The sequence below is a fragment of the Gymnogyps californianus genome, chromosome 10 (assembly GCF_018139145.2).
Source record: "Gymnogyps californianus isolate 813 chromosome 10, ASM1813914v2, whole genome shotgun sequence".
Taxonomy (NCBI): Eukaryota; Metazoa; Chordata; class Aves; order Accipitriformes; family Cathartidae; genus Gymnogyps; species Gymnogyps californianus.
This window is the reverse complement of record NC_059480.1, coordinates 29,220,612-29,248,347: the sequence shown is the minus strand read 5'-3', so window position 1 is coordinate 29,248,347 and position 27,736 is coordinate 29,220,612. Positions and strand designations below refer to the sequence as shown.

The following is a 27,736-nucleotide window of genomic DNA, read 5'->3' as shown; positions in this document are numbered from 1 at the left end:
GTTTTCACAGAAAAATATTTTTGGGACATAAATATGCAAGCTGTGTATCGGTGGCTGAATCAGAATGAATTTCAGCACGATAAAAAAAAAATACTAGACAGGTTAAAATATGTCTAGTCATTTGACATTTTGAAAAGTGAGGTTTCATACAGCCCTCCATTGCTCGCCCAGCTGAATTGGACTCATTTTATCAGTTCTTTCTTTGAATTTACAGGTGGCAGTTTAAACTTCTGCATACAGTCCAGGTTTCCTATTGGAAGCATACCTTACTGTCTGCCCCTGAGGGAGGCTGCTGCTGTAAAAGGAATGCTGAAAAAAAAAAAGGAATTTTTTTTTCACTTGCGTACTTGTCAGTGACGTTACATTCAGAGTTGGTTCTCACAAAAGTGTGTCAGTCTCGCTTGCGGTGGCACAGAAGACAATTAACAGAGCACGCGCTGACTTTTCCCCGTATCTCACTATACCACATTTTATGTATCTTGTAGCGAGATGTTTTGTTTCTACGGTTCCAGACTTCGAGTTTCAGAAGATTAATAGACTTAGCAGCCCTGTTTGCTAAGCTTAGTGATGATAACAATGTAATAAGTCATGAGATGGTTACAGATCATCTGGCAAGGCAAAGTATGCCTTGGGCCTGAACTTGGAGCAGGTATTATTTGGAGAGAAAAGTAAAACGTCGAAAGCATTGTAAATAACGTGTCCTGGCTTGGGTGGCTGTAAGTTCAAGTTTGGCTGAAGAGCCTGCACGGGAATCTCAGTCGACGGCATCTGCATTCACCCTTTATACATACCCACAGATAGAGAGGGATGGCATTTGTAAAGTACACGTATGGTATTTAACGCAGCAAGTACAAAGCGCAGGATTGTTCCTCTGGCTGAGCTCGGGTGCAGATGCCAGCAGTGCAGGCTGGAGGAGCGGCGAGCAGCCCGGTGCCGGACCCTGGGCTCCTGCAGCCCTTGCTGCCCGCGCCGCCTGGAGCGGCTCCGCGCATTCCTGCTGCGCTGCTGGCTCCCGCGCAAGCGAGTCCGACTGTGAGCGGTGAGTAAGGACTTGGGAACCCGGAGCATGTTTGGGCTCTGGGCCCAATCCTGCTTCCAGAGAAGTTAATGGGAATTTTTCCTTCTAAAAAAGGGAGAGCGATTAGAGCTCCTCAGCTCGGTCCCGCAAGGCCCTCAGCGCTCCTCTCTCGGTAGTCCTTTAGCCCCGGGCTCCCCGCTTTGCACGGGGAGGGGATGGTCCACGGGTGCGTGGCTGAAGCCCACCGTGGGGCATGCGGGACGGCAGCACGCTCCTGGGACTGCTTTAGCTCTGGCGTTGCAGTGACGTCGTCTCCGCTGCAGTGACACCTACACAGTGTTCAAGGGGATAAGCTTTTATTTTAAATTTAAGTAAATTGCTGTGGGAGAAAACGAAGTTTGCTGCGTTAACTGGGTCTAGATATACCCGAGGTCTCGAGCCTTTAAACTCTGCGCTCCCCGGGGGCACCGTGGAGGAGCGTGCAGGCTCCGGGAGCTCGCTGAACCAGGCAGATGTGTCAGGTTTTCCGAGCAGGTTGCCAAGCTGAAGGCAGCAGTAATTAGGCCTGGATTCACCATAGAAAACGCGTGTGTCGGTGTGCGCAGGCGCCCGAGAGCTGGTGCTCCAACATCTGCCGAGTTTGCTCGCGGAGGTGCGGGCGGGATGGCGGCTGCTCTGGCGCTGGCTGTGCGGAGCCGCCCGCCCTTCCTCCTCCTCGCCGATCCCCGAGGGTCGGTGCTCGCCGTCCCAGCTGACGCTGGCTATTTTGGTGTTGCTTGTGCCATCTGGTTTCCATGGAAGAAAGGTCCTGTCAACTGCACAGACTGATAAACACAGCATGATTTACTTGTGAGAAATAAGCTCTAGTATTTTTTTCTGTGACTCTCTGAAGCTTGGGGTGGGGGGAAAGAAATCGGAACAAAAAATGTTTCTGCCAGTGTTTGGAAGACTTTATTAGTGCCTGGGCAGCATTCTTGACTTTGTATGATCACTTCTGGTTTTCAGTGAAATCCTTTCCATATGTAATTTTATACGGGGATCCTTTAGTGCTCGATACATAGGCAAAACTTAAACTGACTTTGAGACTTCTTTCACAAGCAGTGAAAAATCAAAGGTAGTGAGTCCGTGATACCGATAATGTAATTGTGTGCTTTTCAGCTTTTTGATGTGTAACAGTTAAAAATGTTCTTCTGGGAGTGCAGGCACTTGCTGCTATGACTTAGCTTTGCAAACTGCTTAGAAGAAAGTCCCTGGGAAAGTATCTTGCTTGCTGCTTATCAGCATTTTATTGAGCTCCTGTATTTATGTGCAAATGTATTCCATAAATGAATCTTTAATGATGTGACTTTTTGTGAAAAGTAGACGCAGCTCTGTTCAATTCTTCTAATTAAATACAGCTAATAATGGCAACTAAAATACAAGAATTTGAACTTCTTTCACTCATTTTTCTGCATGACTGACAAAATTACTGCTTTGGGTTGGTTTGTTTGTTTTGTTTTCTACAACTTCTAAGCATTCTGTCTTTAATCACCATTTTTATAAAAATTGCTTTTTCTTAAATCTTTTCAGAAGCTATTTTCCAAAAATTCTGTGTTTTTTGTATAAGACTAGAATTTTAAACTTTCATATTCAGTATTTTTAAATGGCTTTTAGAGGTAAGAGTGAGAATGCAAGGAAAACGGTAATCTTTTGAGCTTTTTCCAAAATTCCTTCACTGTGGTGTTCAATTTGGGTAGCTTGCACAGGTACGTTAATGAAAAAGGGGACACATCGAGGAGAACTCAAGTAGAGGATAGACAGGAGTCTTCCATGTGAGAAATACTAGGGGAAAGCAGATAAAAATAGCGGAGGCGGACAGCGGTGATGGATGTTTTGGGTATCATGCCAGCCTCTACGCTTGCCGAGCAGTGCTACGAGCATTAATCGGAACAGTGCTGGGGGGCTCGCAGGGGTCAGTGAGGGATCACGGGGGGTTCTCGTCCCTGGAGGCTGAGGGGTGGCTCAGTGGTTGTGCCTGCGCCAGCTCCCCGAGCACGTGGGCTCGCAGCCTCGCCGTTTGCTTGGCAGGGGGACCTCGGCCGCGGCTCTTCTCTAGAAAGAAAATAGACAAGGAGCTGCAGAATTAGCGCTCAGCACGTGAGTGGCACCATTAAATGGGCTTGAGCACTTTTTTTGTATTGGGTTTTCATATAGCGTTATTCTTCAGGCTGTTATTTTGGATTGTTTAAACAATAAGAATGTTTAAAGTAACTCTAAGGAAAGGGGTATAACCTGAGTGCTTTAGATACTTTCAAAAAATTGTCTAAAATTTTTGGTCCACACCTGTGGTCCTTTGACGTGTTAACATTGGTATTTTTATTCTGTTGTAGCACGCATTTTGGGGAAAGTGATCCATTTTTACGTTGCATGAATATATAGAGGCCATTTCTCCTGCAAGAAGAATTAATGGGAATTTGAAGGTTATATGTTCTGTGATTTGGCACCGGTTGAGCATAGAAAAGGTTGCCTACAGAGCGAGCAAAAAGGACACAGTTTACTTCTTGCTCAGGAAGGAGACTGTATTGGAGACCAGACTGTGAGCCTTGTGTGCAGGGCTCTGCTAGAGCGGTGGGAAATGCTGCTCCCTCGGCCTGACCTAAGCAGAACGGGCTGAGAGAGCAAGTCGCAGGCACGTGTTGTTGGAACACGAGCGATCCGGCAGCTATTACAACATGACACCACAAGGAATACAAGGATGCAAGAGGGTAATGAAGGGTCCGCATTCGTTCTGCCTCAGAGACGTTCCTTGATTATTCTGTGGAAGATGTGAGCTCAGAAACAGTTCGGATAGGTCATCCGTGCAACAGCCATAAATAAAAACTTAGCGAGGTAGTGGGTTATGACCCGATCCATAACCCAGAAACAAAAATGATTAAAGATCTGACTGGCCGAGCTGGAAACCCCCTGGAACTACCATTTGCGGTGATGCAGAAGGAGGTGCCACCGCGCTCACTGCACCTTCCACGCCAGGCTGCTGCTTGCTCTTTTTTTTTTTTTAAATACAAGTTTATTAAGCTCAGATGATAACAGCCTGTGGGTGATCTCCTGTGCCTTTGTGTGTTACACCAGTGGTGTCCCTGAAGCCGTTTTCGCTCGGTGGCCCCAGGAACGCCCCAGGACCCCGTGCCGGCGGTGGCTGGGTTTTCTGCTGCAGCGCTGTCCGCAGGGCTGGAGGCGTGACAGCATTGCAGCTCCCTCCTGTACAAGCACAGACCTTCTGGAAGGGCCTTCTGGGTGCTGAAGTAACCAGAAATCTCTTTTTCATCCTCCCGTAAGTTCGTCTTTATTACCCACAGCAAAAGGCTAAAAACGAGAGAAAAGTTGTATGCAAGCATGTACTGAAGCAGCGTTACACCAGCTGGGTCATTCAGACATCGGGGAATCCAGGAACAAACTGAGTGTTAGCAAAATTCATCACCAAACCCAGCTCTTGATGGAGGAGGGGAGGAAAGCCAGCCTTAAACCCTGCGCACAGTGCACTGCACCGGGAGGGTGTCCCCGTTAACTGCATCGCTGCAGTCTTGCGCGTGGGGAGCAGCCTTGCTCAGAAGTCGCTTCGTAATTCACCTCTGTCAGTCGTAGCGTTTCTTCTGGCTGAGGTTTTGTGCAGAAGCAGCTGTTCGAACAGGGGCCGTTAGTGGGTTGTTTTTCATGATTATTGTTGGCTACGTAAATATCATGATTCAAGATGAACAAGCACAACAATAAATTATAGCAAATACTGATTAAAAAACAGTCTCAAAGAAATTCTTCACTTCTTTCCTAAAATAAAGCATAGTCATTCAGTTTTTATTACTTCTTTTTAATACTGGTGACTAATTTGGAGCTTTTCCTTGATATCTGAAGAAACATGTATTTATTTAGCTTGGGTGAGATTGTTCACGATGCAAAATTAATCGCATGAATAAGTGTTTCTGTGGTGCTGAGCACTGTATGTGTAGTGATCTCTGTTAAGTCAAGGAAAGCATCTCCTAAACTTGATTAGTTTTGCTGTATACTGAAGAATCATTTTGCTGTTATATTAGTGCATAATAATTATCTCGGATACCTTGGATGGTGACAAAGCATAGAGAGTTAAAAATCCCATTCTCTAGGATTTAGATTCTTTCATAATTAATTAAAAGAAATTATTTTAGATTCATTGTATTTTCTGACAAGTCATACAATGGAAGGATATGACTGATAAATATAAATCAAATGTAAGGCCAGAATGTATTAAAACATAGAAAATACTCTATTTTGGATTTGAGATTCTTTGAGAAACAGAAAGCTTTGAACTGAAACGCAGTCGGCTTTATCTCCTATCTTGCAACAGATGCTGGAGTAGTTTTCCAGCACTGCCGTCGCCTTGTGATTCATGTTAGTGTTAACAGGAGCCAGGCAGTTATACCCTCGCGCTAAGCTGGCGATGCCTCGCTGCTCTGGGTGTCTCCGGTGTGGCAGTGCTGCGATTGTTGGAGTCTGGGGTGATTTTGGAGGCGTGGGTCCCCCGGCCTTTCTCGGAGGTGCTGTGCCGGAGTGCCGCTCTGCCGTGCTGTGGTGCCGGGGCGACGGCTTGGCAGTGCCCGCGGCTCTCCTTCAGTCCCTGCTGCATCGGCGACCCCGTTTTCACCCATTCCCGTGTAATTTTCTCATCCTTGGAGAGAAGCATGTGATTGTCACAGCATTGCCACAGCTGACCATTACTGAGCTGAAGTGACCAGGCTATCGAAACCCGAATTCTAACTTGCTGTCGAAAGCGGAACTCTGTGTAACGTGTTCCTCATTATCTGCATTCATGTCCCTTTTTGTTTGCCCTCGAGTCAGATCCAAGATGAAGCAATCCACATAATTAGAACTTCTGATTCGCCTCGCTAGGAGCGTGCCCGTTTACGCAGCAGGCAGTTAGCGGGAAGGCGCCCCGCACTAAATTTTGCCGAAGACACCCCGGTCCTCCCCGGCCGGCCCCGGTGCAGCCGTCCGCCTCTGTGCAGGGCGAGCAGAGGTGCGTGGTGGTTGGGGGGAGTGGGACGGCGGGGTGGGAGCGGGAGCGGGACGATGCACCGGCTCGGAGCAGGTGACGTGAGTGGCCTTTGCCGTTTCTGGTAGTTAAGTTCAGAGTTCATCTCGCCGATTAATTTGACGTGTGCAAGGATGTGGTGGCTGCATCCAGGCTCCTAGTTTGTAATTATTGGCGTAACAAAACGAACGTCATGCGAACGGACAAGGACTTTGAAATCTAGAGTTTGGTGACAGGGGCAAACGCGGGAGGGGGTGCCCGGACTGGGGCAGGTTAGCGAAGCTAAGCGGAGGAGCTTGTTGGCTGGAGCAAATGCTATTAGTGATAAATTAATAGTAATGTTAGTACTGACCATGTACACACCGTAATCCATCAGGTGCTCGCCAGAGTGGTCTCTCAAGACTCGTTTTACCCACTGCTGGGATCTGTTTCTGGGGAAGGAAAAAAGCCACCCTTTGCAACCAGGGCCACGGGGCAGTTGCTTTAGGAAGCGAAGTGAAAAACAATATAGCTGATTGTGAAAAGTGGGAGCCTTTCTAGAGGTAACATGTAGATTTAATTTAGAACCTTAGCAGTAATAAGGTGCCGGTATTTTTTCCCTTGCTATACAGTAGATGTTAAGGCATGTGACCTGCAAGAAGCTAGGCTGGGTGTCTGCTGCATCTCTTGTGAGTGGGAGCTCCTCCGGGTCACTTTTCCTCCCTGAAACTATTGGCATCAGCTGAATTTGATGTTAGAGGGAAGAGGTTGCTTCCCTTGCTGAGTCATGGACATTGCTTTTTTCTGTAGTAGTTGTTACCATGGATGATGCTGATAAACATGTTTTTTATATATATCACATTTTATGTATATACACACATGTACAGTTAGAAATCACCTGTCAATATGGGAGTGTTTTTCAGTGATGTGTAGCTATCCTTTTTGCCACTGTTGCAAGTACCTCCCAGCTTTGAGTCTCAGTTGTGGGACTGGTCCTGAGGTTCACCATGTGGCTGTGTTCTTGAGGAAAACACCCCAAACCCGCTGCATGCAGGGCGGTCTTTGTTAACGTTTGGCTGCATAATCGAGAGGCACCGCCAGCCTGCTCCCACTGAAACAAGCAGGAGAAGTAACAGGAATTCTAAAATCACACACGTGCATGATGCAGGAGAGAGTAGGAAACATTTTAGACGTGAAATACGCCTTTCTGGTGGCAGGGGACAGTGTGGGGCGGACGATTCGGAGTGACCGACAGGCCGGGCCGGCCGTGCTCGTGCACCCCGTGCTGCCCCAGAGGAGACACTGGGTTTGAGGGAGACTGATCCTGGTGTGATGCCGTTGACGTAGGTCATCTCGTTCCTCTCCTGCATCGCTTGGCTTACGTACGTTGGCAGTTAATCAAAAAAAAATGTCTTTAACGTGCAAGAGTCTGATTAATAAATAGCTCTGTACTTTTTAGAAGGGTACATAGTTGTTTAGTTATGGCCTCTGAAATGTCTTTGTATAGAAACTCAGTGTTTAAAATTAATATTCATTAGAACAAGCACATAAGGCTGACTTTAATAAAAGAGCTTTTGGTTATTTCAATTCAGTTTGTTTTCTTTTTTAAAAAAATTACTTCTCGGAGTTTTAAGTTAAATCACTAGATTACTGTTGTTTTTAAAGATAAACAGCTTTTTTTTTAGACTTGCGTGGGAAATGTCACTTCTTTTATAGTTGAAATTCTCCTTTGCCAGGATAATACAGAACTTCCTATTTCTAAAATACATTATGTAAATGTTATGGTAAAGGAATTATAGTATGGATGTGTTTTTACTACCAGAAACAGTATTTGCAACTTCAGTGGTGTGGATGGATATGTGACTGCTTTGTAATACATAAATCAACGGCAAAATGGATTAAATGCAGAGTCGTCCGTCCTGCCATTTTGTGTCTCTGGCTTACAAGTTGAAAGAGCAGAATAATAGCTAGTATACACATTTCCTAGTCTAGAGACGGACACTGACCTTTCCCTGTTTTAGTTTATAAATACACATCCATCTAATGCTGTCAGATAATGTGAATGCTGCATGTCTCTGAAGCCCCGAATTTTGTAAAGGGGATTGATATATACCATAGGTTATAAAAAAAGAAAAATTTCAACAGGCATATTTCTTGACTTTAAAGGTTTTTTTAGTCACAGTAATAGTGGTTAATTCATAACCGTCTACTCTTTAAAGGAAGGAGGGTTTATGGAATTTGCAGTTTAACTTTCTGGCTTGAAAATAGCGTTAACTCTAATCTAAAGTAAGAAAGGATTGGGCTATGGGGTTTGTACGTCAGTGCTGTTACACTGTTGTCAGGAATTGGTTCACAGTTTGATTATGGATGTAAATATTGGAGAACTGATTTCGAGGAAATATCTTCTTGCACACTGCAGTAATGTGTGCACAATTGGGGGCACTTTATGACATGGTGCCTCTTTTTTCGTTATTTATCCGGTTTTCACGCACAAAGTACACTTGGATGTGTTAAATTCAGATGTAATGTCACAGTTAGGTGTTACTGCTAAAACGGTTTCAGAAACTGTGAAATATACTCAAGATAAAAACACGTCTGATGAGGATCTGCTTAAGAAGCCCACTGAAGTCAGTGGGAGGTTGCGCTGCCTTCCCAACCAACTCTGTCAGAGCTAAAACAGTACAGAAATAACCTTTAAAACACCACTGCTAGTACTACTACTACTAAAACTATGTATATTATGCAAAATATCTGGGTCATAGAGATAGTGTTGGCAGTTTTTTTACAAATCCGGTGTGGGACTTGCTTAGTAGTTCAATGCTAATGCGTGCTTGTAGTTTTACCAAGCTCTGTTTGTGTCACAAATTGCTGGGCTGCGGGGGGCTGTGAAATACATCTGAAATGGTACAGTGTCCGGGCATTCCCGCTTCCGAGCTGGCCATTCTCCACTGCTGCCTTTGCACTCTACTTTTTCTCTATATGTGCCAAAGTACAAAATTGAGAGAGGGGTCTTTTTGCTTTTACGTGCTGTCGTATGGGTGTAGTGGGTACAGTTCCTACAGAGCTAGAGTACAAGACAAATTTGGTTTGTTCAGCAGTAGTTTACTAAAGAATATTTAACCAATCCTTCACTGTTATGTGGCCAAGATGTTAATTAGCTCATTGTTTCTGCTTAATTTTGTGACAGCACTATAATTATATCCCTCCATTGTGCCATGAAGTAATTGCTGTGTCTTTTCCAAATTTTATGTGGAGATATGTTATTGGTAAACTTTGAATTTGGCAGAGGTGTTTTGAAAATACTGTAAGGCAGTCAGTAATTTTTGTATTTCTGTATTTAGAAGACAGCCATTTGGCAATTTCAAGCTTTGAGACTGTACTGTCAATGTAAATAGAATATTGATTTTATTCCATTTCCTATCTCATTAGAGTCATTGTCATGAGGATGGAGTCATGTTGTGTAATTATCTGTTCTTGCTGACAGTTCTCATGTCATTGAGACTGGTATTTTCAGCTTCCACTTTCTCTAAGCATAAAAATAGCATTCTTCACTGCCATGTTCTTCTTTAGTGTTGTGCTTTTTGCCTGTCCAGCTTTATACGTCTTTCTTCCTGAGAGACGTGTGTGAATTGAGATGGAGAAAACAGGAACGTTTAGCAAACCCAGTTACAGGAAGAGTGAAAACAGTGGCTCCTCGGGAAGAGTTCCCCGTGCAGTGAGACACTCCTGTTCAGATACCTTATTTTTGTGTCAAAGACTGTAACGAGAAGAGGAGGAAAAACATATCATTCACCTGGCTGGACAACATTTCTTTATGGCAGTAATGGGAAGTAATAAAAATTGAACGTATTTAATCAGAACTGAGAAACCATAATCACATGGTCCTTCCTGTGTTAGTTTCACTTTCTTGGGCATTTTCAGATGACCTTTCCATTGATTTGTGAAGCTGTTTCTTAATCATTTTCACTGACCCAGCTCAGCAGACAACTAAGTCATCTCTCTTACCCTCTTAAGGAATGACTTCTCAGTGTTACTTTTGTCTTTTGTGTTTTCTGAGAATCACTTTTTAATCTGCTTTCAATATTTTTAGCTTCATTTTCCCTGTATTCCTAATAATCAGTGAAGGCAAGGTTATGCTTTGTCCAAACCAATGTTGCAACAGTCCCAAGATAAGTAGCAAATACTTCCAGATTTCACAAGGTGAACTTCAAAAACCAGCTGTGGCTTAAGAACAGCCTTTAGTACTGAATGGCCTACTAGGTGGAGTCTGGAAACTGTCAGCCCCCAAGTTTTGGTTGAATTTAGAAAGAAATAATAAAAATCAACGCAACTCCTTTCCTGTCCTCTCTCTGTGGTTCCTCCCTCTGGATTTGTTGCAGTCTTTCCTAGCTTATCAGAGACAGCCCAAGGAGAGCCATCACATATATCTGCTGGGTTTTTTTTGAAGACAGTGGTATCCTTTAGTATATGAGGCTTACTGGGGACTCCTTATTGACTTGGAGTATCACAAGAGAATTTCAAAGTGAGGGGAAAATAGTTTATACAGATAAAAAAATTACAACTCTATGCTAACATCTTCCTTTATTTAGTGGAGATACTGAAGATATACCTCTGGTCTGAAGTCAGTCTTTATTTTTGCTAGAAGGCTATTTTTAAAGCTGACATTTCTGGCTATGTTTTCAGGTAGGTAACAAATTCTGACAAAACAATTTTTCTTCAAGTTAACTGTAGAGACAAAATACACATCTAGCATTTCTTCACATTCAGAAGATTTACCTCTGAGGCATCACAGCTCCTCAGAGTAATACTTTTCTTTTTGTAGCTGGCAGCCTGAAGAACGAAGGGTGAAATTCAGCCTCGTTCAGTGCAGTTACACGTATGTCACTGACCTCAACAGGAGCAGGATTTCGCTGCGAGTAAGTGGCTAGTCCGACTCCAAATAGAAAACTTAGTACAAAGCTAGGAATAAAACATAGTTTTGTGAGTTTTACCAGGAAGATTACTCCTTTCACTCCATGTGAGCACAAAAGATTGTTTTCATCTGTTTTCATTTTTTATGTTGCCTTCATGCTATCTTTCCTCATTAGGGGTGACTACTCTTGTAATGAGAGTGAAATTAAATACCTTGTTTTGAAAATGTGGCCTTTAACTTGCTTTGGCTTTAGCATGTAAAATATGTCAATTGCTGCTCTAACTCTTCCTGGTGTTTAGAAAAATTAATGTTTGGTATGGATTGTATACCAAACTGATGAACAGGAGAAAATCCCTGCTTAGAGCTGTTTCACAGCTTTGTTGTAGAGCTCTTCCTGCCTGCATCGGCATCACCCTCTCCCTCACAGGGAATAAATGTTCATAACAGCACTCAAAAGTCGCTGTTTTGTGCTGTGCAGGAGTGATGGTGGGAGGAAGCGGATACATCTATTGTGTGTATCTGTGGAGGACAGGGTGAGTTGCGGTACACCTTGGCTGGAGGCCGGGGGATGTGTTTTAGGCTTCCGAAAGCTCTCTGATGTGAAGGGCCGTCCTGCTGAGCCCTGCACGAGGCGGCTGGGGACGCCTGGAGCCCGTCCCACCGGGGTGCCCAGGGGGGCCCGCTGGCATGCAGCCGTGGGCCGGCGGCATCGTGAGGTCCCGGCATATTGTTCTGCACTTTCAAATCTCTTGGTGCTAACCTGTCATGGCTGCGTAGCGTGGCACACGTGGGAGAACCAACGTTGTTTGCCTGAGCACTTGTTAGGGACCGAGTTTTCAAGACTCGAGTCTCTGCTGTATCCCCAAGTGCTGATCAGTAGTGACTGCTGGCACAGGATGACTCTGACTTCTGAGGTTTAGGCAGTTGAAGCAAATGAATATCTGTGTTTACCAAGAAGACACCTAGCTGTGAACTTGTGCTTGCAAGTAATTATGCACAGTTGTTTGTCTCCTGCTAGCAGGGATTAAAAATCTGGGCATGATTAGGAGTGTCCTGGCAAGGAAACCACGGTGCCTGTTATAATCTTATTAGCTATATTAGGTGTGCTTTACTTCTCCTGTAGCTTGTTGTTCTAATCGCTTAGTCCCTGGAAAAAGACTCTTTGTAGATATGCCTCGTCTATTGGTTTGCATCCACGCTGACCAGCATCACCTCGCAAGATGTGTTTCTGATGACGGTGTCAGTGATGCTGCTTTGGGGGGGGGGGGAATATGAAGATCATGGAGCAGCGTCTTTAGAAAGACAGGGACGGGAACAACCTTCCCCCAAAACGCGGGCAGGTGGGATGCTGCTGGGGGTTGCAGTGCTGGCAGGAGCAGTCCCGCTGTTGGCATTGCCCATGGGCTCCGGCGGGCACTGCTGCGGGTGCTCCAGGCTGCTCTTCTGAGCTCTCCAGGCTGGGACAAGAGTTACGATTATTATAGAGTTATATTTACACGTGGCACCAGCCTTCTGTGGCAAAGCTGGGCATCTGAAACTTGTCTCAAAGAAACACCCGTTCCACCTTGGCATCTGAGGGGAAAGGTTTACCCTCTCATTTCTAGATGTTAAATGCCTTGGTGTTTCATTTTTTTGGTTTTGGTTTCGTTTTTTTTTTTTTAAGTGAATGATGTTTATCACGAAGCTTGTAGTTCACCTGCAGTATGTTAACGGGGGGAAACAAACAGAGTGCTGAGTAATCATTCTCTTCTGGAAGGGGCAGTCGGACATGTGCAGGCACGGCATTTCCTGCGGTCCCAGATGAATACAGATCCAGGGTAGCTCGCAGTGACCCCGAAATGACCGCGTGTTACCGACTTTGGGGTTATACCGGTGCACGGCTGTTGTCCCAGGCAGTCGGCTGCGGCACCAGGGCCGAGCCGCTCCTGTGAATAAGCGGGCGTTTCGGGTCCGTCCGTAGGCAACCACCGACGCCGGCGGGAGCGGGAGGGGTCGTGCCGGCCGTGCCGCTGCCTGACCCCGGGCGGTCACAACCGCACCGTTACCGCAGCGGTGTAACGGGCTGCCGGCGGGGCCGGCTTTCTGCGTCCGTTCGGTCGGGCCGCTTCCCTGCGGGGAGCCGGTACCGGCTGAGGCGCGGCGGCGGCGGTGCAGGGGGGGGGGGGGTGCTTCGGAGGGGCGGGGCGGCGGCGGCGCGCAGGCGGGAGGGCGGGCGGGTCAGCGGACGGTACCATTCCCCGCGCCGCGCGTGGGCGCTCCGGCGGCTCCGCCGCTGCTGCTGCCGCCGCCGCCGCGATGGTCCGTCCCCCTCGCTGCATGTCGGGTAGAGCCCGGGCCCACACGCTCGTCCTCCGGCGGCCGGGCGAGCCCCGTCGGGCGGGCGGGCTCGGCGCTCGGGGCAGCGCAGCCAGCGTCTGACAGGCGCGACCTTTCATAAGACGGCCCCCGCCATTGGCTTCCTGCCCGGAATATCGCTGCAACGCTATCTGCGATTGGCTCGCTCCCGATCATGCCTGGCTCCGCACGGGGAAGCGGCCCCTCTCCTCGCAGCCCGGCGGCGGCTGGCGTGAGTGCCCGGCGCGGGGCGGCGGCGGCGGCGGCTCCGCGGGACACCCCCCGAAATGCCGCCCGGTGAATTGTAACGTGTCTCTTCTCTCTACAGGTTGGTACTAAGAAGTGCCTTTCCTGACGTCTCTGCTGCTTGGGACCGCTTCTAGAGCAGCCGCTGCTTTTTGCCTTGCTTGCTGCCAGCTAGACTGCGACGACAGCGCATCCGCCCGCCACCTCTAGCCAGACACCCCCACTGCCACCCAAAACCGAGAGAAAGGCGCTATCGGGCCTTGCCGTAGGCTGCTTTACTGTAAAAATAAAAAGTTTGCTGAGAAGGTCAGATATCATCTGCCCGAAAATCAAGGAGAGGAGGAAAAAAAAAAAAAAAAATCCAATCTCGATCGTTGCTCTAAACTGCTGCATCTGTCTATGCCAAACTAATCGATACCGATTGCACCACAAAACCCCGTTGCAAATTCAGCTGCGTGGAGATTACCTTTCAGACAACTTTACTGAAAGCAGCTTGGAAATCCCGTGTCAGAGGGTCTGCCACGTTTCCATGCTTGCATTGTGGGCTCCGGTTGGCACCCAGGATGGGTTACTGAGCGCACGAGGCTAGTCCCGGGCCACACTTTTTAACGTTCACCTTGCTGGTAATCCTAGCGTTTCTTAAGTACGAAACCTCTGTCGATTAACAGTGTCACGCTGTGAACTCCTGGTGGCACATCTTTTCCTTGAGGTTGCAGCCACCCAGTTTTACACGTACTTTTAAAATAGGGAGCGGGGGAAAAAAAGTATTCTGGAGGTGGCGCTTTCATCATTTCCAGTTTATCAGTTCAGCTACTCGTTTGTCCGTTTTATTGGAAATTTTAACTACCTGTAAAATCTAAAGATGGCTGTTAGTGTCACGCCGATTCGGGACACAAAATGGCTAACGCTGGAAGTGTGTAGGGAGTTCCAAAGGGGGACTTGCTCACGACCAGACACGGAATGTAAATTTGCACACCCATCGAAAAGCTGCCAAGTTGAAAACGGACGCGTAATCGCCTGCTTTGATTCATTGAAAGTGAGTAAATATTATATTATTTTCAAGGATATACGGTTAATGAAAGAAGCAGTTGTAGCCAGAGAAACCCTGCAGCCCGAAAGGGAGCAATTGCTGGCTGCCAGCAGTGGGTTGTTTTGCTGCTTTTATTTCATTGATGCTTGTTGATTTGTTTTGCTGTTTTCCTCAGGGGAAGGGGAAGGATAGGGGGAATGAAGGGAAAATACGCCTGGCAGGGCTCAAATCCTCCGGTATGGCTGCAGTGACTGGTTCTTTGCCTCCAAATTATTCTCTGCTTGTCGCTGGAATAAAGGGCACTTCACGTAGAAACAGCAAAGTCACTGTAAGGATTCTTTGTTTTTAATAGCACAAACCACGTAAGCAATATGAGGATTTGTTTCCATCTCGTAACTACCAGCGGGTTGTCGGTGTCTCTGGACAGCTGATGGTGAATCTTAGAAGAGTGTTTTCCTCCCTAGGTTATTTGGGTGTCTGTGCGCACCCTGCTTGTATTTCTGTGTTTGGGACTGCTGTGGTTGTCCTGTCTTTTTCACAAATGCACTTGCTTAAGGGAAGGACGACGCTTAGCAGAAGGCAAGGTGCCTCTAGACGTGCAAGCAGGGCTGTAGCAGAGAGGGTACAGCCTCACTGTGATTTTTAGGAGGCATATCCGAGTTAGGCACTGTAAATGTATGGCTGCTGTTTTACTGTAGCTGTAGTTTCAGTAATAGGTGTTAAACGTGTGGATCCCAGCGCCTTCCCTTCATTTTTTTATGAATTAAATAATCTTAACATTTAAAATACTCATCTCACAAACAGTACAGAATTGATTCAGTAGTCATAAAAAGCCAAAAGTTGGGAAGCAGAAAAAAGCCTGTCAGATTTTCTACAGTATAATTTTTCTCTTCTTGGGACCAAATCCCGGGAAGTGGAGCCGAGCCCGAGTGCGTGGAGTTGGCTCATGGCAGAGACGTGCTCTGGGGAGGGAGTTGTAGCTGTAACCAGCTACTGCAGGTCGCTTGTGCAGCCAGGCCCCGATGGCAGCGGGAGCTGGGCAGGAAGTGGGTTTATAGCGGTTTTATATCAATCCTGCAACGTTCCTGAGTTTAAAAATGTGTCTTGTCTCAGATCAGGGTAGAGGGTGAATCTTTAAAATGCGCTCGGGTCCAAAATACCCAGCCCCACCGCCCTCAGCCATGTTTTAACTTACGGCAATGGAAATGTTTTTGTTTCTTAGTTGTTCAAATTTATTTTAAAATTACAGTAATTATAACGCATGGAGGGGGGGAGAAAAACTCATTTCAAAACGTGGAAATAAAATGTTTCTATGCATTAAAAAAACGTTGGAGGTAGGAGCAGTGCCAGGGGCTGCCAGCGCTGACGGGGAGTCCCGGCCCCGAGGCATCGCCCTCGGCACAGGAGCGGCCCAGCGCCTCTGCCCACCGTGGCCACCGCCCCTGGGCGGCAGCGAGCCCGCCTGGCGCTTCCTCTTCGCGGCGAGGCATGCGTGGTGTGGCGTGGCATGGTGAGGACGCGGTGCCGCAGGTGCCACCGGGCCCGCCCCGCCGGTGTGGTGTCGGCGTCGGCTGCGTGGCCTGCCGCAGCGGGGACGGCTGTGCCGCAGCGCTGCACCCACAGTGGCATACCTGCTGGAAACACGGGCCTGGCCTTGGAGACTTAAACCTGCCTCTGTGTGAGAGGGTGTAAGAGTGAAGACGTATTTACTGGTAAAATAGTGCCCGCAGTATGCCCTGGTTTGATTTCCCACTGAACTGCTGTTTGGTCACACGGCGCACTGCGGTCGCAGCAGCCTTGCGCTTTTCAGAGCCAGGATCCAACCGAAAAGGTTGAAACAAGATGCCAGAGTCAATTGGACGTGAATCTCCTTCGCTATGGGAGGCATCACCTGAGTTCGCTGTACATCGGCGTCCTCCACACAGATCTCTGACGTCCGTGGTCGTTGGAAGTGGTCATTAAAATCTCGGTGCTGGACGAGGAGGCCGGCGGTGCTGGAGCGGCAGCATGGGCTTGTGTCTGGAAGAGAGACAAACCGGGGACTGGCCAGGCTTCCCAGTCCCCGGCTGGCTCTTCTGTTCCCGTCAGCAGGGCTCTTCCATTTCCTTTTTTAATGAAGGAGATAATTATCACCTTTGTAAAGAGCTGCAAGGTCCGTGGATAACTGTAGGTAACATTACAGCATTATTACATTGCTTCAAAGTACTCTGGAAAAGTCGTCTGCTGCCCATGTAAAGTCAGCGCAGTAGCCGAGTTGTAAGCTGGGAAGGAATCTGCTATTTAAAAATACACTGCTTACCAGATACGTTTACTTGTGTTCATGCTAAAAGGTTTACTTGTGGGTGAGGTGCTGTGTGCTGGAGAGGCTCCCGGGGGATCCGGTGGATCCGCTGGCTGCAGCCTGGGGAGCAGGGCCGGGTCGCGTTGCTGCCGCTGCCAGAGCCAGGAGAGCCGCTTGCTGCGGGAGCATGGTGCTGCAACGTGGGCCTTACGCGTGTGTTTGTCAGTGGGCTCCGGAGCACTTTTTTTTTTAATTTTTTTTTTTTTTTTTAGTTAAGTAGCTTGTATAATGTATGAAAATACCTTTGGTAAACAGAAAATGGAATGTATCACTTCAGTGAATTCCCTGTCCAATCCACACAGCAGAAAAGCAGTTGCTCAGTATTGGTTTTGTTTCAGATCTTTGTCAATTTTTGTGTGTGCTAAGCTAAACAAGCACTAGTTACTTTGTTACGTTTTCTGCAATACCACAAACTTCAGATGTTAACGCAAAAACAATTTAGGGAAGTGTTATACCAGATTTGTTTAGACCCTGTAAGGTCAGTTAATAGTTTACCAAAGGAAAAAAAAAAAAGATTTTTGGTTAGGACATTCAAAAGTAATTTTTAATATTTCAATAATTCAGTGTGGATGTAATGTCCTTGCTCTTTACTAAAATAGCAGTACACCTAAAAATTGACCTTAATATTAAAATACTTGATTTCTTCTAAATGTAGGTAATATTATTATTAACTAAACAGCTATTCTTGCATTGTCTCTTGGACATAAGACAGATATTTAGTCACTGAATTTTTCTTTACAAACTATGAATGCATCTTTCACTCACAACGCTCCCAAGAATTAGTGTGTCTTAGAAAAAATGCTTTACATTAGCTGACATCAGGCAGGTGTGTGTTAGTGCTGCAGAGACCTGCAGCCCCTGGTAGGAATACTTACTCATGAGCTGGAGATGGCCGGTGTGCTCTGCTATATTTAGAACATAAACAGGCAAAGCAAATACTTTCTGAGGGGACCCCGTGAAATGGCAGTACCCTTCAGCTCTGCCCGGCCAGACTTTGGCCTCCGTCCCAGGTGTCCTCCGCGGGTGTTGTGCAGGGACGGAGCGCACAGAGCACACAGCCAGCCGCAAGCAAATACGACTCATCTGGTCTGCTCGTAGGAGGTAAAAATAGATTTCAGAAGTGGAACTTTCAGCTTGGGTAAAATAATATCCCCCCCCCCCCCCCCCCCCCCCCTGAAATGAAAGCAAAAACTGTCTATGTAGGTCTAGAGGAAAAAGAGAGGGGTATCTGCTCCCGGGAATCTCTCCTCCATGTTGCGTTGCCAGCCGCAGGTACCGTCGTCGGCATTTGCAGGGGCTGCTTGTGGAACCGTGGCACTGCAGCGTTGATCTCTGGGCACGTGTTATTTGTTGGGAAACATGTCCTGTGCGTGCACCTTATGGGTTCTTAATCTTAATTCTGAATCGGTAACAAACAGCCGTTGTTACATGTTAATTAGGAGTGTGGGGGAGCAAAAGGAAGACACATGCATTTCTGTGACCTCGGCGAGGTAGTGCAAGGAAGAGGTCAGGGCCATGTCAATCAGAGCAAGATTTTATCATCCTGCTGTTGAATACCCTGCTTCATAATTAGTCCTAATGAAATCTGCAAGGCTGTCCTTAGGGTAGTGCATTAATCAAGATAAATGCTTGTGGGATAATCTAGCCCTTAGATATTAGGAAGATAATTTTAAAACAAGAATGATTATGTAGTATATTCAAATTGTGCACTTGAGTGGCTGAGTCAGCTCCAGCTCTGGCTCTGCATTGTTTAAATGCCGTAGGATTTTTTTCCTAAATTTGGATGCCTAAAAGCCTGTTAAACTGTCTGCAGCAAAAATAAGTTCTTGAGTTCCTAAATCAGGAAACGAGTTTGCAACAAAAATTAGATTTTTAGCATAATTTTAAAACATTTTTCTTCATATTTTTTTTGCTTGGAAAAATATGCCTAAGTAGAATTCATTTTTGAAATTACGTTAGCTTCGTCAGATGTTCCGATAGATGAGTCATCTGACGTTTCCTGAAAACTGAGATAAAGATGTCTTAACAATGGGGAGATGGATGTCAAATGCAAATCTTGTGGGAGGCTGCAGATGCGCTGAGGACACCCCATCAGCCTGCCTGCAGCTTGTCTGTGCGCGCCACGTCCTTTGGCTGCCACACGGTCTTTCCTAGCCATACATTTTTGAAAGTATAAAAACAATGAGGAAGAAAGTGGGGAAAGAGTGATGAGGACTCAGGCTGTCTTTGCCGTAGTGCTGCCTGGCTGTGGTCAGCGCTGCTGTTAGTCGGTACCTCACTGCAGTCAGCGGGCTTTCTGCGGGGTGTGAACCGTTGTGATCCAAAACATGCCGGTTCTAACTGATCTGAACTTCACATGATTTCAGTGGACTCGGTAAGCACCACAGGATTTGGTCTGAATCACAGTTTATCCCTTTGGAGCTAATGTTCACTATGGGCACTGCAACTTTCAAATAAATTTTTGCTCTCTTAAGTTATGCTCCTGCTAAGGTGGTTACTTCATGCTCAAGTTGGGTGTCCCAATGAGGTGTAAAAGCTTTTTCCTACTCTTCCTTCAACAGCTGAAAAGTCTTGAACTTCCACATTTTTCTGCTTTCTTGAAATTATAAGAAAAAGCTAGAGACTAGAAGTTCAAGTCTTTTCACTGATGAAGTCTGAGTTTGAAGCTCTGGTGCCTTGTGTCTAAGGTCCACCAATACATTGTACGTTTGTATTTTGTCTTCTGTTGTGGAAGTACTTATTTTTTAAAAATGAAACTCCTGAACTCTGTAAAAGTGACATGCCGCTTTTTACCAATAAGCCTTAAAAACATATAAATGCATTATTATTATTATTATTATAGATGAACTCGGTGAGCACCTTATTTCTACCACCTCAGAGATGTAATTGTTAATTGTTCAAATCTCTCTACTTTGGCACTGCTTCAAAAAATAATAGTTTTTTGACTTGTCATTCCCCTTCGTGTTATCCTTACCTAAGGGGGTAGAATAAGGACCTCATTTATTTATTTTAATACAAAGAAAAGAAAATCACGGTAAGCGTATTTCACTAATAATGTGAGAATAGCAGATCACTGGCTCTGTCTCTCCTTTAAGTAAGGTAGAAGAAAAAATCCAGAAACACAGAACACTTCAGCAGGTGACTCTTCAGTAATTTTGACTTTGTGGTATATGGCATCACTCGAGTGCGAGGCAATAACAGCATTCAGGGCGCAGAGATGAGGTTCAGCTCAGGGGCTGGGAGGCAGATGGACACACGTCTGATTCCATGGAAACTTGTAAAGCAGTAACCCTTGGAAAAAAAAAAAATATAAACAGCGTTCAAATTCCTAAGATCTGATTTGCCATTTTTCTCCTCTTCAGCCTGTGCCTCTGCCAGTAGGCTGAGCTCCAGAAGAGGAAGCAAAGGGAAAGTGGCAAATACATTGGGAAAATGGTGCAATTGTTAGGCTGAGTGGCAAACAGTCCATTAAAAAAACCAAACGATCGAAACCATGCGTGTTCCTCTGTGGGAATATAAATGGCATTTTGAAATCTTATCAGATATTCGGACAAAAGAGTTATGGCTCACTATGGTGTTCAGAGTTCATGTTACAGTTTCAGCTCTACATCTGCAGGAAGAAATTAAAAAAAAATTAAGACATTGCATTGCAGCATTTGCACTGTCATTTTTTCAGAGGCTGTACATAATAGAAACCAGCATGGGTTTCTGTTATGTACAGTCAGGAACTCTGCTGGGTACAGTCAAAATCAGTAAAATTCTGAACTAATTTGCGGGGAAAATTTAAAGAGGCATAAAATAAGAAAGTCTCGTGTCAAGAAGATTCAGTCATTTGTCCTCAGTCTTCAGACGAGTGGTCAGAAGCAGCCTGTGAGGCCTCTCTCCTTCCCGGGATGACCCCAAGTCTCTGTGTTTCTAAATACAGATGCCTTGTTGCCAAGGTTCACTCTTAAATTTGTTGGAAGCAACAAATTACATTCAAGACCGAATGATCACATCTGGTTTTTGACTTTGGAGAAGCATTAATGTTTCTTCGTTGGGACTGCATAGCCTCGTTAGCCCAACTGGATGCTATTTAGGAAATACTGCTCTGGGTGCTGCTTCGAAGCCTGTGCTTCACTTCAGGAATAGCTCCCGTGTCAGAGCCCTGTCTAAGGTCTGAGAAGGGGACCTCTTCTCTAGGAGACTGGCCAAAGCCAAGGCAAGTCTGAGTCTGCAGCCCTCCTACCAATTCAGTCAGATTCAGAAAACCCTGTTAACAGAAAAAAACAGCATTGTTTTGGGAATGATTAGTAATGGACACGTCTTTAATCCTCTCTCTGTTTTCTTGTGCTTCCTTCTGTGCTGTGTTGTTTTTCCCCATGGATTGGTGACAGATTCACGGGGTCGGGCTCGGTGGAGAGCCGAGCGCCTGCTCTCCCCATTTCACAGCAGTGGTTCTCGCCCTGGGAACCAGCTCCCGGCACCATCCCAGCACCATCCTGCTGCTGGTCGGGGTCCAGACTCGGAGGGGGCAGCAGTGCCCCACACTCAAGCACAGGATTGGGGTAGGGAAGGCTTTGGTGAAGAGCAATTAAACAGTATTCTTCTGTATCCTATGTCTTTCCCCTGCTCTGTGTGGCTTTCAAAGGGAACAAAAGGGAGAAAGCAGAGTCCGGTGCCGGCTGGAGCACCTTCAAAGGGGGAGCGCTGCCTGCAGCATCAGTTCAGCTCCTCCGTTCTGAGGACCAGGATCCCAGACAACGCGCAATTTCAGTGACACTAATTGCTTGATTTTGTCCACCAATTGCCTCGCTGTGTGTTTCCTCCAACGAGGCTTGTGTTACAATGCTTGGGGGAAATAAGAGGAAGATCTTTCTAGTCTTTAAAGGATCTGAAGCCACCTCACTGCATCCCTGTCTTGCCGGCTGTGCTAATTGGCGTGCTTGCTGGCAGCCTTAATCGCGAGGGACTGGACTTGTACAGGTGAATCTGCGCGCAAGCAGCGTAGTGGCAGCTGGTCCCTGCTCGCCTGACTGTGCAAGCCCCACGCGACGGCTGGGGGATCCAGGCTTTTAGTTTCTTCGTCCAGGGCTGCACAGCAGTGCTTAAATTAGTGCCTGTGTAAAATAACAAAAGACATGCTTTTGTTCTGATCCAGAGTTCTGCCTTTTTCCTGCGTTTGCATGGGGCTACTAGAAGGATTACTGCTATTGAAATAAGATTTAAGTAAACACTGAATTGTCAGGTAATGAAACACAGGATTATGCAAATAAGAAAACCTTTTTGGGGTTCATGTTTGAATTTATTGAAATACTTATGACTTATCCCGTTCATTATGGAACATCTAATTATTTAACTGATACAGAACACCCGTTGAGGTAGCTGGAAGCAACTCCAATGTTTTGATCAAACAGAGGAAAATACTAACGTCTGATGAAGCGGATTTTTAAAGAAGAATAATAAATCCAGCTACTTCATCTGCAGGGCGTAGTGATGCTGGAGTGCTTCACACCAGCAATGGCAAGCTGTGGGACGCAGCAGCTTCGCGAGCTCCTGCTGCATTAGTAGCAGCGACGTAGGAGACCTCGAAGGACCACTGCTTCACATGGTCCACCAGAAGCTCTGCTGGAAACTGGTCACCTACCCAGGCAATGCTGGTTTGAGCTCCGGGAGCTCTGGCATGTCCCCGGCGGGAGCTGCCCCTGCACTGGCCCTGCAGGGTGAGGAGCTGGCAGGGTCATGGCAGACTGGTCCGGTGCGTGCCTCCTGCCCAGCCGGTCTGTCATCCGTCCGCGGGCGGGCAGCGGGGCTTCCCGAGGGGCAGCACTAAGGCAGAACTGATGGGTGCTGTCGGGGGCATTGTCCCCCTGGGTGTTGGTGTGCCCAGTCCGGAGCAGGGATCTCCATTACAGGAGCTGCATTTCGTGGGCATGGCCTCGAGAGGTGGTGTCCCTGCTTCAGAGTGAGTAGAGGCATTCCTGGATATAGCAGATATATTGGTGTGATAAACAGGATCTGTTTCCTCAGATTGCGTTTTTTTTATATCCCAGTCACTGCGTAAACTTCCCGGTTGATAAAAGAGCTAAACTCAGCAGCCTTTTGCACCCCAATGCACTTTGACTGCCAGCTCTCAGCCCTGGAGATCCTGAAAAGTTCTCTGGCTTTTCAGAAATGGGATGCTGGGAGCACTAGTGCTGCTGCGATGGGAAAATGCTGATACTTCAGAAGTTTGCTCAAAGGCTGCTGAAGAGTGGTGGTGCTTTCGCAGGAGGGTTTGAAGGGGCCGGCTGGGGTAGCGGGTTTGAATCGAGCTTGCATCTCGAGAGCACTTCAAGTCCCGTCAAGTTCCTGGAAAGACTCTCTTCGGCTCCAGATTCCTCTGGACCATTCCTAACTTGGCGAAATAGTACAGAGAGTTAGCAAAAGAGGAAGAGAGTACTATTTGAAGAAAGGAGCAGGTTTTTGAGGAAACAAAGCCGTTTACTTTTTGTCGGTGTCATTTCACTGAGTTTGAATGGGATTGTTTCCAGGCTTAAATATAAACATAAACAGTTGTGAGATTGAGATTTAAATTCGAAAAATGAATTGGCAAAGTATGGAAACTGGCCTTCGTGTATGTGCACGCTATCCATCCTGCTGTGCCGGCTGCACGGGAAGGCACATGTCCTTACGTGCCCAAGGGGCCAGGAAGCGGCTGGCATAGAGAGGGTGCTGTGGGGACGCGGGAGGTGGGTGGCTCAGAGGCCACCTCTGTTGGGGGAGATGCCTGTGGGACCAGTAGGAGCAAGCGCTCAGTTGAACCCAGGAAGGAACGTGGCAGTTCATGGCTGGGGCAGATCATGAGCAAGAGTCGGCTCAAGTACAAGGGGGTCTGCAGTGTACCTGGGGAGCAGGATCATTTGTTTGTGGGCACGCTGAAAAAAACCACAATCCAGGAGCAGTCACGCAAACCCAGGGCAGCTGCAGGTGTAGTAGGTAACCACCACTACTAAAGGTAGGTAAAGGTCATTGTTTTCTGCTCTTAAGTCTTTCCTATCTGCTGGCCGTGGATTGAGTTGCTGTCCAAGGGAAGTACCCACCTGCTGAACTTCAGGAACATCAGAAGCCCTATGGCATTTTAGCCCCTAGCAATATTAATGCTTCTTCAACTTCCAGCTTTTCCAGTGTTGTTTGCCCTTTCCCTGTCCTTTCTCTAGATGTGTGTCCTTCTAAAAACATCCTGTCTTGAAAGCATAAATACAAGCTGATCATAAACGTTACTAGGTTAAGATTGCAAGAAGACACAAGAGTGGATTTTAACAAATATGACTAGTCCATGCTTTGTACGTGCTGGAGAGAAATGTAAGGAATAACCATGTGTAGAAGTGTGCAAGTGAGCGAGCAGAGTTCCATGATGAATTTATAACAGTGGTTACACTCTACGAGCACAGACTGATAATCCATTGCAGGAGTGAATTTCTTTATCCTGACGGGATTCAGTCTAAAGTCCTGTGCGATTTCGGTGCTAGTCTTCTATACTGGGCGAGGGAGAGGTTGCACTTTTTTTTTGAGAGCGCTCTTTCCAGCCTTGACTGGCCCATGGAGGGGTTTTCACTTCACAGGAGCCCGGCAGATTTTTAGCTGTGTGTAGTAGCTAGCATAGCAGTGTCAAGAACAGTGCGCATTTTTTCTTCGTTTGTTAATATAGGAACAAGAGTACGCACGTTTAACTGAAGTCTTTTGAAAACAACAGACAGAATGAAATGTTTTCTGGGACCTTGGGACTCACTATAAACATACATTGGTGAAGCAAATACTTGGAGAAAAAAAAATTGTATACTTGGTCCTGCTCTTCAAGCAGAACTCAGCCGTCAGCGTGCAGCAGCTCTGAGCGTGTTGTACAGCTAGAGACAGGGCGAGCTGAAGCTGGACAGGCTGCTGGCTCTTTTGTCACTTCCCATTTTCTACAGCGGAATCGGGGTTTGGAGCCAGCTTTTGGTGGTAAATCGTGCCTGTAATTCAGCTTTCTGGTGGTTGGGCGTGTTCAAAAGATCATTTGCGTTAACATACCCTTGCTTGTCCAGTCCCCTGGTAAAATCTTCCCTGCAATGGACTTCGTTAAGAGACAGCTCGGATTTATGCAGTGATTGTAACTGAATGAAAATGCAGGCAAGTTAGGAAAAACCCTGATTGGGCAAATGGAATGATTAAAGATTTCACACCCAAACTAGATGCTCCTTGGAGGAAACAGAAGAGTCAGTTCTTTGTATTTATTACGTTGTTATTTATTCCTGTTGTTTATTGAACACTGAGGCTGCACCTGGTCTTTTATGGAGCAGAGTAAGGTGCTTCCCTTGCACAAGGCATGCAGGTAATGGATGGATGGATACACGTGGATAAATATGGCAGCTTTATTTCAAAGTAGAGTACCTTAAAATGCAAAGTTCTTTTTGACAGTGGAGCGCAAGGAATTGTTTCATAGAAAAAAAGAAATTTGTGATTTAAATATTTCCAGTTGATGCTGGGGGAGCTTGTGGTGGGGTTTGTTGATCGGGGGAATTTCTCACTTGGCCAAGCGTTTGTTGCACAGATGTGAACGTGCGTGGAGCTGCAAACTGGCAAAATATACCTGCAGCAAAAGGGTAAGCACACTGTAACCAGAACTAAGGATTTTAATCTTTTTCTCTGGCTGGATTGAACAGGAGGAAAAAAGGGATTTTTAGAACAGTAGTATGATGCAGCTTCAGTTAAAACTGGCTTTTTTGGAAATGATTATAAACTCTTGAGAGCACGAGTTAAAGAGTCTCCAGACTGTAAAGTCAAATCAGCTTTTCATTGCATTGGAAGTAAAACTATCTGCACTTTCCTAATGGTACTAGCAAAGGTAGTATCAATATAGGATTGGACAATAGTTTAAAATATTGCTGGAAAAAGTGTTTAGAAGTATTTAAACATTTTTCCCCCCCAGTAGCTTCCTTGTAACAACTTACTTGCAAGTTGTGTTTTGTGTTTAGAAAACATTGCTAGTGTTAATTTCATTAATGTGCAAACTGAGCAGTGAACACACGGGTGTCATTTCTGCACTCTCACCTGTGAAAGTGTGGAATATATGGAGCAGTATTTGTGCTGAGAGGAGATAAATTTGCAAGGAAGCTTATTGAACTCTTCAGGAAGGATAAACCTAAAGGCATATAAAAATGTGATAGTGTTGGTGAGAAATTCACTTTTCTGCATGCAATTGTTAAATAAGCCTGGTGGCAACAAATCAACTAAAATACGTGTTAAATATAAGGAAATTGATGCGCTAAGCAAGGACCATTTTCAAAACGTAGAAGAAGGTATCACTCAAGGACTGAAAGGAAGCGGGAGAGGGAGAGCAAAACAGAAGCGCAGCCAGCGCGACCTGGCAGCCCGGGCGGTGGGATCTGTCAGCTGGCGGGGAGTGAAATAATCCCTCTGTATTACGGCCTCTGGACTTGCTCTTGGCCCCTGATGCGGCCGCCAGCTCGATCCATACTTCCAGAGGCGGGCAGGGCTTGCCTTGCTCTCAGGAGCGGTTGTGGCAGACCTCAGTCAGCCCAGGTAAACGGATTTAAAAAATATTTAAATGGCAACCCAGTAAGATGCAGCGCACTAAACTGGCCATTTGCTAACACAGCGAGAGGACCTGTCTGAAGCATCATGAGTAAAACTGAAAGGAGACAAGTAGAAACACATGTGATCTTTTTTTTTTTTTTAAATCAGCGGTTTTCCTAGAGCCTCAAATGAGAGAAGAATGGATGCTATCACATAAATTGGAAAATTTAAGACCAGCCATATAAATAGCCTGCATAATTTTTCAGAAATATCTAGATACATACATGACGGAGAAGGGCACAGTGATTATATATAAACCAAAATTTAAATGCCTGCACAGTGTGATGCAGCTGACTTTTGTTTGTGGTATAGCTACTTGCATCATTAAAATAAAGGAATTGGCAAAGGTGAGAATGCCATTGTGAGAAGGCAGAAATACCAGCTTTTTGGCAACCATATTCAGTTTATTAGATCATGGATTACTGTGTTTAAAGCTTTCCTGGAACATTACTTTCCTAAAGCCTGGAAATGGACTGAAATAAGCTTAAATTGTACACAGAGTCAAAGTCTGGTTTATACGCTCTGCCTTCTTCAGAGGTCTTACAGTGATTCCTGTTATCTTGCAATCATTGAGCTGCCGTCTTCAGACGTTTCGGTGGAGCAGGACCTTGGAGCCCTCTGCTCAGAGACGAGTGTAGAGTTCAGCCTGTTGGAGATGCTCGTAGCAGTTGTGACTGCCGAGAGATCCGTCGGTTGCTTGTCAGAGCCGACAACTGCCTTTTCCTATAGTTGCTGCCCCTAAAAGGCATTAATTGAAGTAGCTGTAAATGATTAAGGTTTTTTTACGTGCCTGGTTACTTTGAAGAGAGATGAGTGTTCCACGGTGCGAGTTGTACGCCATGTTGCTCATTTTACTTTAAAAAAAAAAAGTTTTGAATCATGCAGATAATTAATTCAAATGCTGATTTCAAAAATGCAGAAAAACCTGACTTGGGAATTATTTCTCATTTGGTTTTAAAACCTCCTTGAAGTGCTGGGGGGGCCGTTGTTTGGTTTCTTTTTTAATTATGCACTGCAGGTATCAGTTGATAATGGCTTCTTTATGTCGACGTAAACGGCTCTTCCTAAGGAGAGGTGCCAGTTGTAGTGGTTAAGGTCCAGAATACCAGAATTTCTGGCTGCTTTTTTATATCACATCTCCTATTTGAAGTATGGATGGCTTGATTTTATACTTAGGGGAAAAAAAAAAAGGAGGGAGAAATAGGAAGAAACTTTATTGAGTATAAACTCAAATATCTCAT

At 46.0% G+C, this 27,736-nt stretch overlaps 1 protein-coding gene across 3 annotated transcripts in view; it reads left to right on the top strand.

The window, feature by feature from the left end:
- Nucleotides 1-27,736, top strand: part of MBNL1 (muscleblind like splicing regulator 1) — a 104,592-nt gene that overhangs the window by 6,496 nt on the left and 70,360 nt on the right. For 2 of the 3 annotated variants that reach the window (XM_050902739.1, XM_050902740.1), the window contains exon 2: nucleotides 13,610-14,563. In XM_050902739.1, coding sequence (XP_050758696.1) covers nucleotides 14,390-14,563 — 174 coding nt within the window. In that variant the 5' untranslated portion in view covers nucleotides 13,610-14,389. Of the gene's footprint in view, nucleotides 1-13,362; nucleotides 13,514-13,609; nucleotides 14,564-27,736 lie in introns of those variants that run through there. The other variant, XM_050902738.1, reaches the window with a different exon arrangement.